This window comes from Ostrea edulis, chromosome 6 (assembly GCF_947568905.1).
Source record: "Ostrea edulis chromosome 6, xbOstEdul1.1, whole genome shotgun sequence".
Lineage (NCBI taxonomy): Eukaryota > Metazoa > Mollusca > Bivalvia > Ostreida > Ostreidae > Ostrea > Ostrea edulis.
This window is the reverse complement of record NC_079169.1, coordinates 20,013,457-20,032,196: the sequence shown is the minus strand read 5'-3', so window position 1 is coordinate 20,032,196 and position 18,740 is coordinate 20,013,457. Positions and strand designations below refer to the sequence as shown.

The window sequence follows — 18,740 nt, the reverse complement described above, 5'->3', positions numbered from 1 at the left end:
AAATAACTCGCAAAGCCAAAGAGGACTATTTTATACACTTTTTAATCCAAGCCTTAATAGAAAATAATTATATGAACAATTGAACTACAATTTAGCATAATATTTGTACACAATATGTGGGAATTATAGACAATTACCAAACGCTACCGGTTAAGGTTATTATGATGTCACAAAGGACTCGTTTAATTGACGTCATCACAAAGACATTACTAAACATTTTTTTGTATATTTGAACTGCCTGATGAACCATGTAGACATGGAGAAAGCACTAGCAGTAAATTATTGTTTTTTATGGAATATGTCATTCTATATATATATATATATATATATATATATATATATATATATATATATGTGTGTGTGTGTGTGTGTGTGTGTGTGTGTGTGTGTGTGTTCGCAACGCAGGGACAATTTTGTAGAAAGTATGTAATATTGTCCATAGGCATCACTGAAAAAAATGTCGCATCGACAGTTTATTGTAGGGACACAGAGCACAGGCACTTGTTTCTGTAAATGACTTATGACCTCTGTATACTAATAATAACACAAAGTAACTAGCTTTAAATGACACCGAATGACACCCCTGAGAATGCCAGCCTTTTCAGCTTCCAGGGAATATACGATGCAAATGTATTTACTACTGTTCTATTGCACAATCATTCAACTAAAAAACCATGTATGACAAGACTGCATTCATTGCCTGTTATCGCCGAAAACTGCAACAAAACATGGGTCTACAGCATAATTTTCCACGAAGTGCAATGTACTGATAACGAACAGAATGAAAATTGTATATTCTTTGTGTTGAAAAATAAAGTCTCATTGTTTTATTATCACAAAAAATTGATGCGATGTTTATTACCAAAAAATCTTTAAAATATTGCTTTGTTATCAAAATAAAAATTTTGAAATGAAGACGCTGTACGCTAGTTGTAGTTACTGAAAAAAACCAAAGCTGTTCGTACGTTTCGGGATTTTACCTATCGTCACTTCTGAGATAGAAGTTAAGACTTCCCGAGAGTGGAGATTTAAAAATATTTTCGTGTCGGAATCATTTCTGATGAAGATAATAATGAAATTATGACTTACTGTTAATGCAATTTCGTTAAGTAGTATGAAAAATATTTCTGCCAATTGCATGTTTCATGCAGATCAATGGAAAGTCAGTGAAAATACATATCAAAGATTATTTGGAAGTATGCATGATTGAGCAAGTTAAGTTTTTAGTGATGTGTTATTGACTTTGTGGTATGTATTGATGTGACAAGTACATGTTGTTACATTAACATTTTATGAAACCCACCATAAGTACCAAGAAGGCTGCAGGCACATAACAATGTTTTCGGAGGGGACTGGCCCATGCACCCTTTTAATTGACAATGAACATTACCTGTTATATATATTTTTATATATGCAAATGAAGATATATTGCGAGACTGGCCCCTCCACTATTTTTGATAGTAATACGTAGTAGTAAATGAGAAGATATTAATGCATGTAAGCTTGAAAGTTATAAATTGAAGCCCTGTAGCAAAGGATAACCCCCTCCCATCCTGAGGGAAAGAAATTGAGACAGCAATGACGAACACTATATAAATCCTGCCCCCCACATACACACACATGGCTATTATATTTTTATCATTGCCTGTCAGGAAATTTAAACAAGCCATGTGCAACTTCTAACTTCTCCGGCGCCCCCTCCCCGCATCCCTAACTTTGCGAATATGTGTCGATATGGAGAAATTCACAGGCATCTGAAGTATGGACACTACTACTCCCCCCCCCCTTCTGATTTTTGGGGCGGCGATTATTTCTCCAAAATGTGTGGATTCTCCGTCTATTCCATACTAAGTTCGATTTGTGTAACCGTGAACATGCTTTTTGTATACTTGCCGTATACGGTTTACATTAAATATCTCTTATCATACCAGCACAGTATAAGGCCAATCTCTAAAGCTTGTTCAAAGCGTGAAACGACTACATCATTCAAATTTGGGATGAGACAGGCAAGGAATCCACACATTTTGGAGAAATAGTCAACGCAAAAAAAATCAGAAGGGGGGTAGTTGTATCTATATATCAGGTGTCTGTAGAAAAATGGGGGGATGGAGCCCCCTTTATTTTTTGTAGTATTTTCCCCCTAACGTTAGTAACTAAATAATATAAAATAAGATCAATTGTGGTCAATGGTCACCATTAAAACCATCCTTTTGCCTGTTATTTTTAATTCATTTCTGACTCTTCATCTCTCTATAAATAACTCTAAAGAATTCCAAATGGAATTTTAGAAGAGCGTGCTAGTAAGTCAAAATCGCGCACTTATTCTGCGCGGTATCAGTACAAAGCACTTCGTGGTATGAAACGGAAAATCAAGCTGTTTTTTGTTGCAGTTTTCGGTGATAAGGGACAATGAATGCAGTAATATCATACATGGTTTTTTAGTTGAATGATTGTACAATAGAACGGTAGTAAATACATTTGCATCGCATATTCCCTGGAAGCTGAAAAGGCCGACATTCTCAGGGGTGCCATTCAGTGTCATTTGAAACTAGGTACCTTGTGTTATTACTAGTATATAGAGGTCATAAACCATTTACATAAACAAGTGCCTGTGGCACAGAGTTACGTATGTTTACATTACGATAGCAGGGATGATATTTGTATTTGCTTGTAGGAGTTATGAGATTGATCACTGTTCGTTATCTTCACCTTGCATCTAAATGCATTTCGTGGCATGATTCCCCATAACCAAAGCTCCATTGAATTCCTACCTCATCAAAATGTGGTACAGTCTCTTTTCAAAAATAAAATACCACATTGTACCTACTACTTGGGTCCTGTGTTGCTAGGATTAAACATTAGAATTTTGTCATTCGCATAAAAAAAAAGCATCACATTGCATCATTATGTTATCTGAATCCTACAAAAATCTTGGAAGTGATAAAAGTTTGCTTCCACAACAAGATAATTGTTTTTAGAAAACAATTACAAAACACACTATATAGTATAGTGACTAAATAGTCTCACCGATCGTGGGCTTGGAAGTTCGTGTTCACCCGAATTTCGATTTTATATTCTTTTATAGGACTTGTAAGATTCATCATATTGACCACTGATCGGCATTTTCACGTTTTCATTATCTTAGATAAGTATTGGTATGGCATCGAGAGCCTTCGACACAAAGTTTTCCAAAATTGCAAACTACCACGCAGGTGTCTTCACTCACTCTAGGCCAACAAACTTCTTATTGGCACATGTTCACTTGAATACTGAAATGTTCCACCCCTCATTCTTTGCTCCGAGATTTTTTTTCTGAACAGGGGTGGGCACAGGTAGTATATTGGGACGTTCTACCAAACATAAAATTTTGATATGCTGGTGTCCTTCAATAGACTGTATTAGGACCATTGTTAGTTTTAAATTATAGGGAATTGTTGCAAATAAAATGTAATCTTTTCGTAGAGTTTTTGCATATGAAGATTTTTAAAACTCTTTTGTCATAATCTAAATAACATAGAAAGCGATTTAAACCAAGCTTCTAAACAACTAAGAATTCGGTCAAAAATGATCCTACCAATTGTTCCAACGTAAGCGCCGAGCATAGGCCTAAATTTGACAGTCCTTCACAGGCAATGGTGACGTCTCCATATGAGTGACAAAATATCGAGAGGGATGTTACACAATATACAATCAATCAATCAATCAATCAATCCATCAATCCACAGAAATATAAAGCATTGTATTTCACTTCAAGAAAGAAAAACAACCCAAATGTATAATTTCTACAAAGCCCCTTAGAATTTGCCATATACCATAAGTATGTAGGATTAATGTTCGTTTTATGTCGATTTTGACTACGGATTAGGATCTCCATTAACCTAATGAAGACAGAGTTTTCACTGTTTTATTATCATTCAGGGGATACATAATCCCCCTAGACACCTGATCCCACCTCAAGCCTGGAGATTCTAAAACTTTTACCGTACTCATACTCAAACTCAGACATGTTTTGAGTACAGATCTGAGCAAGCATTGAAACATACTCGAAAAATCTTGAGCATATACTTCATTTGCGTGTGAGAATGAATTCATAAAAGCTTTATAGCCTTCGCTTTTGAGTATGAGTACGATTTAGAACACAGAGTTTGAGTTAGAGTATGAAAACGTGCTCAAACACGTTTTATAATCTCTAGGTCTGTTTTTTCCCAGTAATCCGTGTTTACCCCGACTTCTATTTCTTCTTTAGGATTGATCAAATTAGGCACATTTTGTTTTTATCAGCTTTATCATATTCTTAATATCGGTCGTAGTCCTGGTTAGTGGATCTCGTATCATATAGGTATATATAAGTGTCGGAAACTAGTTCTATACCGGAGACGTGTGCGTTGTATCATTTCATATGAACAATAAAATTATAATCATGCAAGGTGAAGATAACGAACAGTGATCAATCTCATAACTGCTACAAGCAATACAAAATAGATAGTTGGGCAAACACGGACCCCTGGACACACCAGAGGTGGGTCAGGTGCCTAGGAGGAGTAAGCATCCCCTGTTGACCGGTCATACCCGCCGTGAGCCTCATATCCTGATCAGGTAAACGGAGTTATCCGCAGTCAAAATCAGTGTGCCAAGAACGGCTTAACAATCGGTATGAAACACGTCAGACAGCATTTGACCCAATGCGAGGTTGTATTGACGAACTAGATCGTTATAACGACCATAGAATTTGCGAAATGCTGACTTCAATCGAGACAATCATAAGGGTTTGTTGTTCATTGATTGCTGTCTGATTTTGGCTTCAGCATGGCGGCGGGTAAACATATCACCGTTATTGAAGGTCCGTGCAATATTATGAAAGCAGATACCGATTATTGCCCTACTCAACGTATATGTGCACTAGATGAATGTATGGATGGATGGATGGATGGATGGATGGATGGATGGATAGATAGATAGATAGATAGATAGATAGATAGATAGATAGATAGATAGATAGATAGAAATATAGATAGCAATATAATTTGTATTCAAACTGTGAAATCTACAACAATCTAACGTGATTCAGCTTCACATATGTCAACATATCAAGATGGACAATAAACATCAACTCCGTTTATTTCAAGTATGGAATAAGTTGGAACCAATCAGCTAGTCCCCCGAATTTATCCGGAGTAGTCTGAAATATATATACTTACTTTCCGTGCAGTTGGTATCATTGACTCCAGGGATGCAATTGGCTGTAAAACAAGAAAATATGGTGTATGTTTACTTTTGGGTGACATACCCATATACAATGCTAACTGAATCAACTTACTAAGATATCTATGCACAAGACATGCACAATTATAAATAAGGAATGACTTTAACATCGTAGTGTGTTGATTGTGACGTGTTTGGATGCGGTGAAAATAGCGAGAAATGTAGAACAGTACATGGTATGTTAGTCCGAAATATCTGACATTTTCCAGGCTCTTTTATGATTTTGATATTTACCGGCAGCATTACGTAAACTGGAAATTTCGAACCCCCCAGTTGGAGGCGGCATTCTCGGACATTTTAACAATCGTGAATCTGCACTATGTCAGGAAGTTTCATGTAAATTTCAGCTCTTCTGGCCCAGTGGTTCTTGAGAAGAGTTTAAATGACGCCACCCTATTTTTGCGATAATCTCCCCTTTGAAGGGGACATAACCCTTCATTTGAACAAACTTGAAAGCCCTTCATCCAAGAACCCTTTGTGCCAAGTTTGGTTGAAATTGGCCCAGTGGTCCTGGAAATGAAGTCGAAAATGTAAAAAGTTTACAGACAGGCGGATAGACAAACAGACGGGACAACAGGCGATCAGAAAAGCTCACTTGAGCTTTCAATTCAGGTGAGGTAAAACGTATCTGTAATGAAATATAACAGCATTGCTGGGATAAAATTTAGAAATTGATTTCAAAATTAAGGATTATCTCCTTCATCCTTGGATGAATTTGGCCCCAGTTTTTGACACTCTAATTTTCCTTTAAGTTCTTACAAGTTTATTGTTATTTCGAATTTCCAAAATTTCGGCTTGAGCATCACTGAAGAGACAATTTTTGTCGAAATGTGCATCTGGTGCATCAAAATTGGTACCGTATAAGTTTTACATTATGACAGTAATTTCAAAACACTTACATGTATAACATTTTGTCTATTGATAGACATTCAACCAAAAGAATTCTTAATCCATGTATGCCTGTAGTATTAAACTGTTTTGTTGTATAAAATATGCTCCAAAATCATTACAATCTTTTGAATGAAAAAGAAGATACCCCAACTTCCATAGGCAAGTGGAAGGATGAATTAAATTCACATGGAATAGATGATTTTTCAGTGCAAAGTGTGGTTAAGATTTGTTTCAAAACAAACCGACTACGTACATTTTGGATTATTTTGTTATATGATTTTGATGAGAATGCTTTTCACAAACTATTTTGTAAGGAATCATCCCATAATGTAGTTAGTGCCAATTTATAATATGATTGAATGGGAGGGTTTCGAGTTGCTGCCGGAATTTACACACTGGAGTCGATTTCGAAATTTGGTCTGCCCCTTGCAGACAATACAGGTATCAAACTGGTAACTAAACAATCGGTATGAGCTTAAATTAATCAATATTAATTGCACAGTACCTGGCTATAACTAAGTCACGATTTTATTTTTTCATTATATTTCATTCAAATATGCCCTTTTTGAAAAATATCATTGCAGAATTACTTGTAAATCATTTTTAGGGATATAATATCAAAAATTACAAAATTGTTTGTAGTTTCTTCACATACTTTTGAAATAATTTTATCGGTAGGTGTTAAAGGTGAAATTTCTTGTCAAATGCAAAATTGAATTTTTACGGCACAAATTCGTCAAGAAATCATAGTATTTTGAGGTTAATATTTTCTTTTTTATAATTTACTCGGTTTTGTCACATACATACGTACTTAGTTTTAAGGGGGCGTGGTGAAACTATGTGAATTTAGTTTTTGTCAGACATTGAACTTTTGACACTAAGTAGATTTTATATGCCTTGCTTGACAACGAGAAAACAACCTGTGTATTAAACCGAAGTATCTTGCACACGGTGACTTTTTATCTTTCATAGAAGGCCTAAAACAGTGCTGCGACGTAAATGGAGATATCAAAAACAGTTTCGAGAGCTGATCGACAAGGGGGTTTGTCCCCATTCCATATCAGGTTATACAAAAATAACCTGCGTTTCTCAATTTGAATTTGAACAATCAGAGACTAGAATACAATACTAATTCAATTATATACTATAGATATAGGAATCTAGTCTGCCAATACAATCTATCAATGGGTCAAATGCTGTCTGACGTGTTTTAAACTGATTGTTAGACCGTATTGGTACATTGATTTCGACTACGCATTACTCCGTTTACCTGATCAAGACACAAGGTTCACGGTGGGTGTGACCTGTCGACAGGGAATGCTTACTCCCAGACACCTGATCCCACCTCTGGTATGTCCAGGGGTCCGTGTTTGCCCAATTCTTTCATTTGTATTCTATATCGGCGTTATGAGATTAATCACTGTTCGTTATCTTCACCTTTCATACATCTGTATACGGAATGCTATATCTTATCAATAAATTTTCTTCAAAATATATCATGCATGTGTGTATCATGCTAGCCACAGAAGTAGCTGGGGTTATTTTTTGCTGCTTGTGCTGGTGCATGGGAGATGAATCATCAACTACATTACTGCATGTTTTATAGCAAATGGAATTGTAAAATTGATATTAAGATTTCTTTACTTTAAAGGTGGACATCAATAGGGAATATACTGCACTTACATGTACCACACAATCAAAGTAAAGATTTGATCTTACCTGTAATGGCCACTGTAATACATCGGGATTCAGAGGAAAGGCTACAATAGTAAACAAGAACAACTTATTGACACAAAATTCAAATTCCATGGCAATTGTTTGGAAACTATGAGAGCTAATTTACAGCCATGAGAGGTTTCAATTACATGTAAAAGATATAAGGATATAAAGCAAATCTTTAGACTTCCATAATTGAAATCGAAGCATATTCCTTCTCCAGTCCTTTTTTACTGTAGACCGAAATAATTTCGTGTCGGATTAAATTTCGTTATTTTTGTGTCTAGGAAAAACAACGAAATTAAATCCAACACGAATATCTAATTTCAGTAAATGTTTATTTTCATGTCAGAAATATCGGTCTCCGTTATTCGTCGTCTATTTCTAGACACTACACATTTCGCCAGTACCGTATTCACCAGCATTGTACATGTACGATGTACCTGCACATTCAACTCCTTACACAAATAAAGAAGATCAATACAATTACGAATGATTACTATCAAAACAGTAAAGCTCATTTTCAGATAATAAGTAGTGATAGTAAAAATGCAGGTAGATCTACCAATTTCAGCTACATGTAACCACTCATGCAGACAGCGCGTCTGATATGCCGTTGAGACCAAACTCAACTGTATGCTATCTAATTAAAATCGGACTTCTTAGATCCGCTCCGTATACTCTGCGTAAGAAGCGATTGTGAGCGTATACTATGATCTGATTTTAATTAGATTGAACTGTATGTTTCATTTAATGCAATTTCTAAGACACCCCTTTTGAAATTCTTCAAGTGATCTGATACCTGGGCCGCATAACACACCATAAATTTGTTTGTATGGTCTCATGGATGACGTAATTTCCGTACAGCTGGGAGTTGGGGTTGTTTTGTCGAGGGGGGGGGGGGTAATTATTGTCTGAATATGGATATTTTGTAGCAGGTTGGAAAATGTCGTGTCCTGATATGCGCTATACACATAAAGCAGGGCATGGTCATGAGCCATGTATTTACTGGTATGTCCGATTTCTTTACAAATTTTATTGACGAAAGGAATATGATTTAAATGCTTTCAACATTCTAAAGGCTTGAGCACAACATTTCAATGATCCAAGCTAACCACACAGATCACCCAGTAAGAATCTGTATGTAAATGGTTTATAACTGATGTACGTGGGTATTGTACCATAAGTTAGAATTGCAAATATAACCTATATTGTTTATACATATACTTCGTATGGATAATATGTAATTTTTCAGTTATCACAAACAACGAAAATCAATGCACACAAAAACGTGTTCACTACAAAAAAGTACCCATTTTCCCAACAAAATTGAATACGTCTACAGCATTGCTCATTAGAGCAAATTGATTCCAATTTCAAAAGCACCAACATTCATATTAACACACAAAATCACGTTGTTCATCAAAATTGTGATTAAATATATATACCTATCGTTATTTGATTTCATAAAAAATAAAAATAATGATGACTTTCAATATATACTATAAGTTTATCATTTTATGATACCGTCTTCCTTAAACGATAACATATAATCATCGGTCTCCTGAAGGCCGATCAAACACATTGCCCTAAAAGCTGAAATGATTTTGAGTCAATTTGATTTGTGTATTATGTACCTTTCCTCATCAAATTTTAATCATTTTCTTCCAAACTGATGGAACATTGATGAATATAATGCGAGTTGTAAATTTATAAGCTTCAAATCACTAAATGTACAAATCTAACGCTTAATTAATAAAATTATACATTGTACGTATGGTTTTTACCGAGTATTTGTTTCCGCTGAGATACACAAGACATATGTTCCTACTTTATCCGCAGCTGTTGATATCCATGATATGTTGACTTCGTATTCAGAACTTGCGGGGATTGAAATTGCTGATATTGTAAAATTCAGAGGCGACAAAATATGGAATTTGGTAATCCTGAAAAAAATGATATGCTTAATTAAGGCCTTTTTTATGCTTTAGCGACATACCATACTCTCTCTCTCTCTCTCTCTCTCTCTCTCTCTCTCTCTGTGTGTGTGTATCAATTTGTCGTTTTGTGGGTCTGCAACTTCAACAATTTGTCATAAATTTAAGCAGTGCAGTAAGAGATATATTTCATATTCATTTCAGTAGAAAGTCCCGGTATATGCATTTGGTTAATAAAGATAAAAGTATTATTGCAAGGTTAAGTGTGTCATGAATGAAGACGGATATGTTTGGGAATATAGTTATTCCATTTTTGAAAATTCTTTTTCATACATGTTTTTTTCTGAAAACATGATTGATTAACCTGCATAATTGCAAGAATTTTTAGACATGTGTCTTTCATCCCGTTTGTCAGTTGAGTTGTTAATTCGCCATGGATATCTATGTTGAATAAAATACCAAAGTATAACGAACATTGAGCGATCGCATACCTCCTACAAGAATTACAAAATTAAGAGCGGAACCAACACGGACAACTGGATATACAAGAGATGGTAGCAAGAGCCGAGTAGGAACACTGTCTCCACCTTTTCATGTCGATTCGATATACTGGTATAATTCGATGCATTTCATCTCAGTGAACTCGTAATTAAAGGCACCTTAAACTCTTTTATATCTGATTCATCCTAACCCTCCCCCCATCAATCTACTATACTGTGAATCACCTACTTGATCAGATAAACGGAGTAATCCGTAGTCAAAATCAGTGTGTAAAAAACTCTCTTACAATTTGTATGAAAAACAGTATTTGACCCATGACAAGCTGCATCGACACACCAGATCGTTATAACGAACATAGAATATACGAAATGATGACTTCAAACGACTCTTGACATTCCTGTAATATCGCCTTCTTTGTCAGTAGCCCACCTCGATTTAAAAACTTATCATACGCAGAAGAAGCTCTTGCACATCAACACAGTCGAGAGACATAAACACTATATGAAGGTGACAATGGAATATTTCTATATAAACATTAACATGGGAAGCCGCCAATGAAGAAGAAGGAATCCCGTTAGTCATAAAATTGAGTTGTTAGTTTGCCGTCAATATTTATGTTCAATAAAGTATCTAGGTACGACGAAGATGTGGGAAAATGTCGAGTTCATTATGATATAGTAAGGGGATATGGTTGTGACGTTTATTAAGTTACTGCTAATTATCATGTAGAAGTTTTCGAATGAAGCCTGTCTCATAAGAATGCAATGTATAAAAAACAGGTCAGTAAATTAAGGAGCACAATTCGTGTCTATGGGAATTCCTAGACTGTTCGAAGATCTGATCATCAAAAGACTACGAAAATATTGTCAATGATGAAATATGGAATATTTTTGTGCTCCTTTCTTAGCTGACCTGTTTTCACATTCTTATGAAGCAAAATTTATTCAAAAACGTTTACGTAAGAAGAAAAAAATTCTTGTTGTGGCCTACAATTCAACATTTAGATATATTGACAACGTTTTTATCTATTGAATGTAATGTTCATGCATATGTCAATTCGATATACTAGTATCGCTGTGAACTCGAAATAAAATACACCACAGAGTCCTGCACTTCTGCTTAATACTTACGATATTTTATTGAAAATAGATATTAACGGCGAACTAACAATTCTGCTTTACGACAAACGGGATGATTTCAGCTTCTCCATCGTCAATGTCCCATATCTATGTAGCAATATTCCATTATCACCTGCATATAGTGTGTATATATCTTAACTGATTCGATACACAAGGGCTTGTTATGTGCATGATCAATTTTGAAATTGAGGCAGGCTACTGACAAAGTAGTTGATGGTGCAGAGGTTTCAACAGTATTGTTAAAAGTCAGTATTTTGCGAATTCTATGGTCGTTATAACGATCAAGTTTGCCAATACAACCTATCATTGCGTCCAATATTGTCAGACGTCTTTCGTTCTTGGCACGCTGATTTTGACTACGGATAACTGTTTATTTGATCAAGATATAGGGCTAACGTCGGGTGTGACAGGTCGACAGTGAATGTTTACTTATCCTAGGTATCTGATTCCATCTCTGGTATACCCAGGGTTTCGTGTTTGCCCAACTCTCTATTTTGTATTGCTTACAGGCATTGTGAGATTGATCACTGTTTGTTATCTTCCCCGTTCATCTTAAAGGGGTTTTAACACTTTTACTTGAAGTCAGCATTTCGCAAGTTCTATGGTTGTTATAACAATTTTATTTGCAAATACCACCTATTGTTAGGTCAAATGTTGCCCGACGCGTTTTATACCGATTACTAGGCCGTTCTCTTTACACTGATTTTGACTACGTATCGCTCCGTTTACCTGATCACGGCGGGTTCGATCATAATGAGATTTTTACTCCTACACGGAACCTTATCCCATATCTAATGTAGTCAGAGGTCCCTGTTTGTCCTACTCTTAATTTTGCACTCTTTATAGGAGTGATGATATCGTTCGATGCTTATCATATTATTATTGTAATAATATTCTGAAGTTTGTACAATTCATCGTGATTGATTGTATCTTGCTTAACGTCCCTCTCGATAATTCGAATCCCTACATGTACCTACTGCACGTGAGGCGAATGCTCTACTTCTAGACCATCTATAAGGTATATCTGTAAGATACACATGTATGGTGCATGGTTAAAGACCGATGTGACAAAATCATAGATATGATTTTCATGGAAGTGCATTCGATAACTATTACCACCAGAATCGGGGTATATATTATTTATATTTTTTTCATATTCAGCTTCAGATTCGTTCAATGTTATAAACGTCTTTAATAGCACAAATGATCATCACCAAAGAAGAGGTTATGTGTATCTAATGTACTTACTGCACAGCAGTATCGTACACAATGACTCTTGCTTTAAACTCCAACGAAGAACTGTTCACTTGTATAATGGCTCCGTTTGCTGGTGTTGGAGGAGTTGCGAAGGTTGGTGTTATGGAACAGGAACCAGTTGTATTAACGTTGATAACAAACTGTAAAGGAACACTGCTTAATGCAGAAGTTGAAGATGAATCTGTGAAATCTTCTATCTGTATTGCTACCGCGTAATCTCCTGCGGTAGAACCACTGGACGTCAAAGTACACGTTTGCTGTGAAATATAATCAAGCATTTGTTTTATTGCAAAATAATATTATACTACATAGCGTCGTTATTACAACACACATTTACGTAAGCGCCGAGCATAGGCCTAAATTTGAAGCCCTTCACTGATATTGATGATGTCTCCATATGAGTGAAATTTTTTCGAGAGGGACGCTAAGCAAGATACAATCAATCAATCAATAAAACAAAAAATATTGCGATCTTTGTATTTTGGATTCCAGAGCCTCACATAATCCTTACGGTTATATATTGCATGATCCAGTAAATGTTCTACCTAGCCATTTATCTTTACTCTCCACAAAAATAGGAACTGTTGTGAGGAAGGAATCCAAGAGGTATTGTACCCACCATATACAAAAAGTGGTGCAAATCACATACGGTTGGTTGGTTGTATATTATTCAACGTCTCACTAAAGAATTTTTCACTCACATGGAGACGTCACCGTTGCAGGTGAAGGTTGCAATATTTAGGCCTATGATCGGCACTTACAGCTTTTGAGGAGATAGGGATCTTTATCGTGCCACACCTGCTTTGATACAGGCCACGGTTTTGAGGTTTCATCCGAATGACCATCTCATTTAGTCACCTTTTACAACAAGTAAGTAGTACTGAAGACCTATTCTAACCCGGATACCCAATAAATAATAAAACAGACCCTAAAATATCTAAATAGCTCTTACTAAAAGTCTTTCAAATTCTACAGTATCAAAACATTTGAAATTTCATCACATTACACCACCATTTCTCACGATAAATTAAGGACGAGGCTTTTTAACCTTATAGACGGCTGCTTCTTCGGTTAGTTGTATTCGGCACGTCGGCGCACCCGTGCGTCAATCGTAGTCAATGTTTTCCAGTGAAATTTAATGTGGTAGTAATAACTCAAATGAGCTTGAGCTTAATTAAAGCGCGTAGCTGCTTTATTGCCAGCAGTTGGATTTTGCTTTCGTCATCGCGTTTCTGGTTTATCGCCACCTATAGGCAAATTTATGCATAGCTGTAGTAGAGAGGTCGTGTTTGAAGTAGTCGTAATTTTACAACCGATCTAGTACGGTGTTTACATTTATATACGCTGGGGCATTTTTTTCAGAAATACAGTTCGTTGGACAGTGGATAAAGTATGTATAAAAATGTTACATTTTTGCCCTCATTTTGAGGGAAAGTGGGACACAGAAGCAAATAATTCTTCAGTTAAAATTCCCGTTTGAATGTGCGTGTGTAATCAAAGTGATTATTAAGAAATTTAAAAATCAATAAGAGTCTGTACATGAAACTGTTTTGGCTAGGGTGCCTTTGCATTGTAACCTTCGCATAGCGGTTAGAGGTCGGGAAAATCAATACTTTTGCATGGTGCAATATTTAATTAGAAACCACCTCATTAAGCTATACACGAGTCATGAGGGTTCTTCGTTTGTGTTTTGACTGCTGTTGCGACTCCGTAAAAATTTTGTCCGACACAGCAAAAATGTGTGCAACACAGTAAAACAAATAACTATACAGTAAGATCTTGCGCATGGCTATATTTGACAGTGAAGGACAGAGATAGGTGTTTCAGAGGGGCGATATTGCGTAACTGATTACACCTCCCCCAATCATATATGTAAGTAGGTCATTCAGGAATTTAGAGCACGCAACGGTGTTAGGCTTACCTTACCATTTCTAAACGACCAAGATATTCTTCAGAATCATCGTCAACACAATCAAATTTGATTTCGTTTTTTTAGTTTAAACAAGATGTGTTTGTGAAACACAAATACCCCCGATAATGGCCAATTCCGAAGATGGCCAAGGTCACAAGGGCAAATACCTTGGTACCAGTAGAAATATCTTGTCAAAAGAAATGTTCATGTACAATATGAAAGCTCTAATATTTACCATTTAGAAGTTATGACCAATGTAAAAAAAAAAAAAAAGTAGGTCAAATGTCAAGGTCAAAAGGTTCAATACCAACGGAATGGTCTTGTAACAAGGAATACTCATGTGAAATATCAAAGCTATATCTCTTACTGTTCAAAAGTTATTAGCAAGGTTAAAGTTTTCAAAAAGTAGGTCAAACTCCAAGCTCAAGGTCACGGGGTCAAAAATGTTGGTACCCACGGAAAGGTCTTGTCACAAGGAATACTCATGTGAAATATCAAAGCTCTATCACTTATTGTTCGAAAGTTATTAGCAAGGTTAAAGTTTCAGACAGAAAGACAGAATTACAGAATGACAGACAGGACAAAAACAATAAGCCCCCCGATCTTCGATCTCGGGGGCATCAAAATGAGACTGAAAATAATGATCTTGGCGGAGGGAAATGACAAAAGGTTAACAATTAATTGGCATTGGTCTGCGTTTACGGAAGACGATGTCCCGGTTTTTAAGTCTTCAAAAGTGTTAGATAAACGTTGCCATTGTGTCAAACATTAATGTAAAATGGTTTGCAGTCCACTGCACGCTGCACACATTGAAAAGTAATCGTGTTTTCAATTTGTTTGTACTTCAAACAAACCATTGACAATGACAGGTATATGCTACATGTATTTCCGAACGTACAAAGGATGGATGGAGGGAAAGGGGGCATGGTTTTACTGTCGATGTTCCCCGTCCCCACATTTTGTTTTCGTTGATCTTTTCATATAAAAAAAAATGCAGATAGTTTTTGAGCGAGATGCCTCTTCATCATTTCTAACAGGAACAATATTAGTAGTGAAGATTTTTTATTAAAGATCATGGAGACCGATACCCTCTCCGCGTCTGGAATATGGTGATACCAGTTATATATAGTATATACATGTAGTCCGTATATGGCTGACTCCCTAATCTAAGTTTGTTGATATTGAATGGTTTTGTCTATTCCGCAATGTTTTTGTTATGGGATCAGTCAAGCTTAGTTGCGTATAACAGAGCGGTTTGAACATTACCATTTGAAAAATACTTTTGTAACTTTTAAGCACCTAGCTTGGGGTTCTCATTGAGCGTATACATTTACATGTTGTAAATATTATATGTTTATTGCGAGTCACCTCTGTTACTTTTTTCATATTAGAACTCCTACACAAGCTGCGAATCGTATCCTTTTCTTGCTAAGTTTATTTGCATTTTCATATAAAGAACCGTTTTATAAAATTCAAACGATAGTAATGTGTATTATGTCTTATTCAGACCCACGACAAACAAGTGAGTTTCCTTTGCAATATGAATATGAGCTTTTTACACAAGGAGTGTAATACACATATGTTGATGAGTACAGTGTTTAATGTACTTGTGTACAAACTCTTGGTTTTTTTTTTTAGATTTACGTATAACAAACAATCACTACAATGTCTAAATGTAAATCCATATATATATATATATATATATATATATATATATATATATATATGTTAATCTTATTTATCATATTCGATTTAGTATATTTTATTGCACTAATTTTCATGTTTAAAATGAGTTTTTTCCCATTCTTGTTGATAACGCAGCATTCAGTTTCAAAGTTATCAATATTGCACATGGATGATAAACACCTTTTTTAAATAACTTTCTAAATTTTGTTTTCATTTATTCATGTATTTATCTGAATTAATTGTATTCACATTCTCTCCAACCTGATTGTGGATTGAAAACAACTTTATTATTGATTACAAAAAATAATTTGACTTTCATGGTTTGATTGCTATATACAGATAATTATGCCCTCGATTCTGTAGGGCAAGTCATAAAGAAGTTTATGAATCACGCCTCAGACAAAATTGTTGAAATCTAATTGGTCAGATCAAGCCGTGCAAAAAATCCGTATTGAGCGAGTAATTTATTGTCGGGTTCGACTTGCAGCCGTGACAAAATTGGCGAAGCGATAAGTTGTATAGTATAGACCCCCACATTTACAGTTAGAGGTCTTCGACGTGATGAATTCGTCAGTTAGTGACCTGATACGGAAAATGCATGGTGTGAAAAGAAAACCCGTTACGGGTTTTCTTTTCACACCTTGTATTTTTCCGTATCAGGTCACTAACTAACTGTGTAACTAAAAGTATGCATTTAAATGATTTCTGGTGAGGTGATCAAATAGATTTAAAGTGTTCCATAGACCTGCATTATTATGTTGGCGTGTTTTGACACGAATATCTGAGGCACTTGTTAGTTAGTATATGTGGTTATGTGTATTTTTCTTTTTTGTCCAGTTATTTGTTTGTTCCTTTCTTTCTTGTTTGACAAACATGTATCAAACTATTGATTTGTTTCATTTTAGCTGTATTATAAAAATGTTTCATACACTATTAAACTGGAACACAACAGTAAGTTATCTATTAGATATTAGTTGTTGTGAATGATGATGAGCTTCAAAGTTTCCAGTCATATCTATTGTAATTGATCAGCGTCCGTTGTGTAATAACAATTGAACACTTATTACCGAAAACTGCCTGTTTTCACATTTTCTAACAAAACTTGACAAATTTCCAAAAATATTCTGTACAACATCACATCTGTAAGAAAAAAAAATCGCATAGTCATGTAGAACATTTCATTATCCAGGGTGGGGGCCAACCTGGGTATATAGAGTTTATGTGTAAAATATCTGAATAACATCGCCTTAAATTCTATTGATTAAATTGATTGATTGTATCTTGGTTAACGTCTCTCTCGAGAATATCTTTTTCATATGGAGACGTCACCAAGATCGATGAAGGGCTTCAAATTTAGGCCTTTGCTCGACGCTTTCGGCCATTGAGCAGTTGGGGTTCTTTAGCGTGCCACGCGTACTGTGACACGGGACACCCGTTTTTAAGGTTATCTCTGAGGACCCGTGACATTCACACAAGATGCCGAGAATTTGGCGAGTTCGTCACTACCGACCTAGGTCTGTCGCGACCGGGATTCGTACCCTGACCGTCCGCATACAGGGCAAACATTCTATCTCTAGACCACCGCAGGGGCGGCAATGCTATTGATACTAAATTCTGATTAAATAGATATCTAAAAGGAGCAGGTGTCCTTTACCAAAATTGTAAATTTCATTATCCAAGGACAGGGTTTTAATTTCGGGTGGGACCAAAATTATTATAGTGAACATTGTTTTTAACAACATCATATAAAGTTTATATTTCAACATGGTGAAAAGTTTCAGGACATTGCTTCCCATCCATATTTGTTATTTCCTTACAGAAAATATATTATTTAGTTGTGCGAAAATAAAGAATAACACATAAATCTTTTTTTTTTTTTACTGTTGTTCCTGCTCATTAACATTACAGACAGAATTCATGAAGTCAGCTTAGCGCTTTTCAGTACTTTGATTTTTAAATAGCATGTACGCGGAAATCAAGTCCAATCAAAAGTTCGAGGAATGTTTCAAGCACTAAGCTTTTTTCAAAGTCAGCAAACAAATGATACTTTCTATTTGTTAGCTATCAATATATATTTTGCCTTAAACTGTCTACATTTATATGAGAAATAAAAATTTTAGGTGCGAGGATACATCACACATTGGTTTCCATTTTTATGACAAATATTTATTTGCTAGATAAATAAATATATGTAAGAGCCCCTTCCCAGTGTCTATATATTAATCAGCCATCAGACTGTTATCAATTCTTGTGACTTGTACATAATTCATACTGAAATTGTTTATATCATATCTTTCAATACTTTTACCTTATCTCTCGCCTGAAGTCAAAGACACCCCCACCCCCACCACCTCCTCTCCTTCATTACAAGTTTTCCATGCAAATGACATATTAAACCAAAACCGTACATGTAAGACTCTAGCTGGTACTTGATATTTT

General features: G+C 35.6%; 1 protein-coding gene across 8 annotated transcripts in view; it reads right to left on the bottom strand.

Annotated features, from left to right (window-relative positions):
- The window catches only part of LOC125645869 (neurogenic locus notch homolog protein 1-like), a 132,422-nt gene that overhangs the window by 58,530 nt on the left and 55,152 nt on the right, over nt 1–18,740 (bottom strand). For 7 of the 8 annotated variants that reach the window (XR_008796238.1, XR_008796242.1, XR_008796241.1 and 4 more), the window contains exons 5-8: nt 12,695–12,960; nt 9,657–9,815; nt 7,873–7,913; nt 5,199–5,240 (exon numbers count right to left, since the gene is read on the bottom strand). Coding sequence is in view for 1 of the 8 variants with exons in the window: in XM_056141782.1 (XP_055997757.1) it covers nt 5,199–5,240; nt 7,873–7,913; nt 9,657–9,815; nt 12,695–12,960 (508 nt within the window). In the remaining 7 variants the exon portion in view is untranslated. Of the gene's footprint in view, nt 1–3,574; nt 3,694–5,198; nt 5,241–7,872; nt 7,914–9,656; nt 9,816–12,694; nt 12,961–18,740 lie in introns of those variants that run through there. The other variant, XR_008796243.1, reaches the window with a different exon arrangement.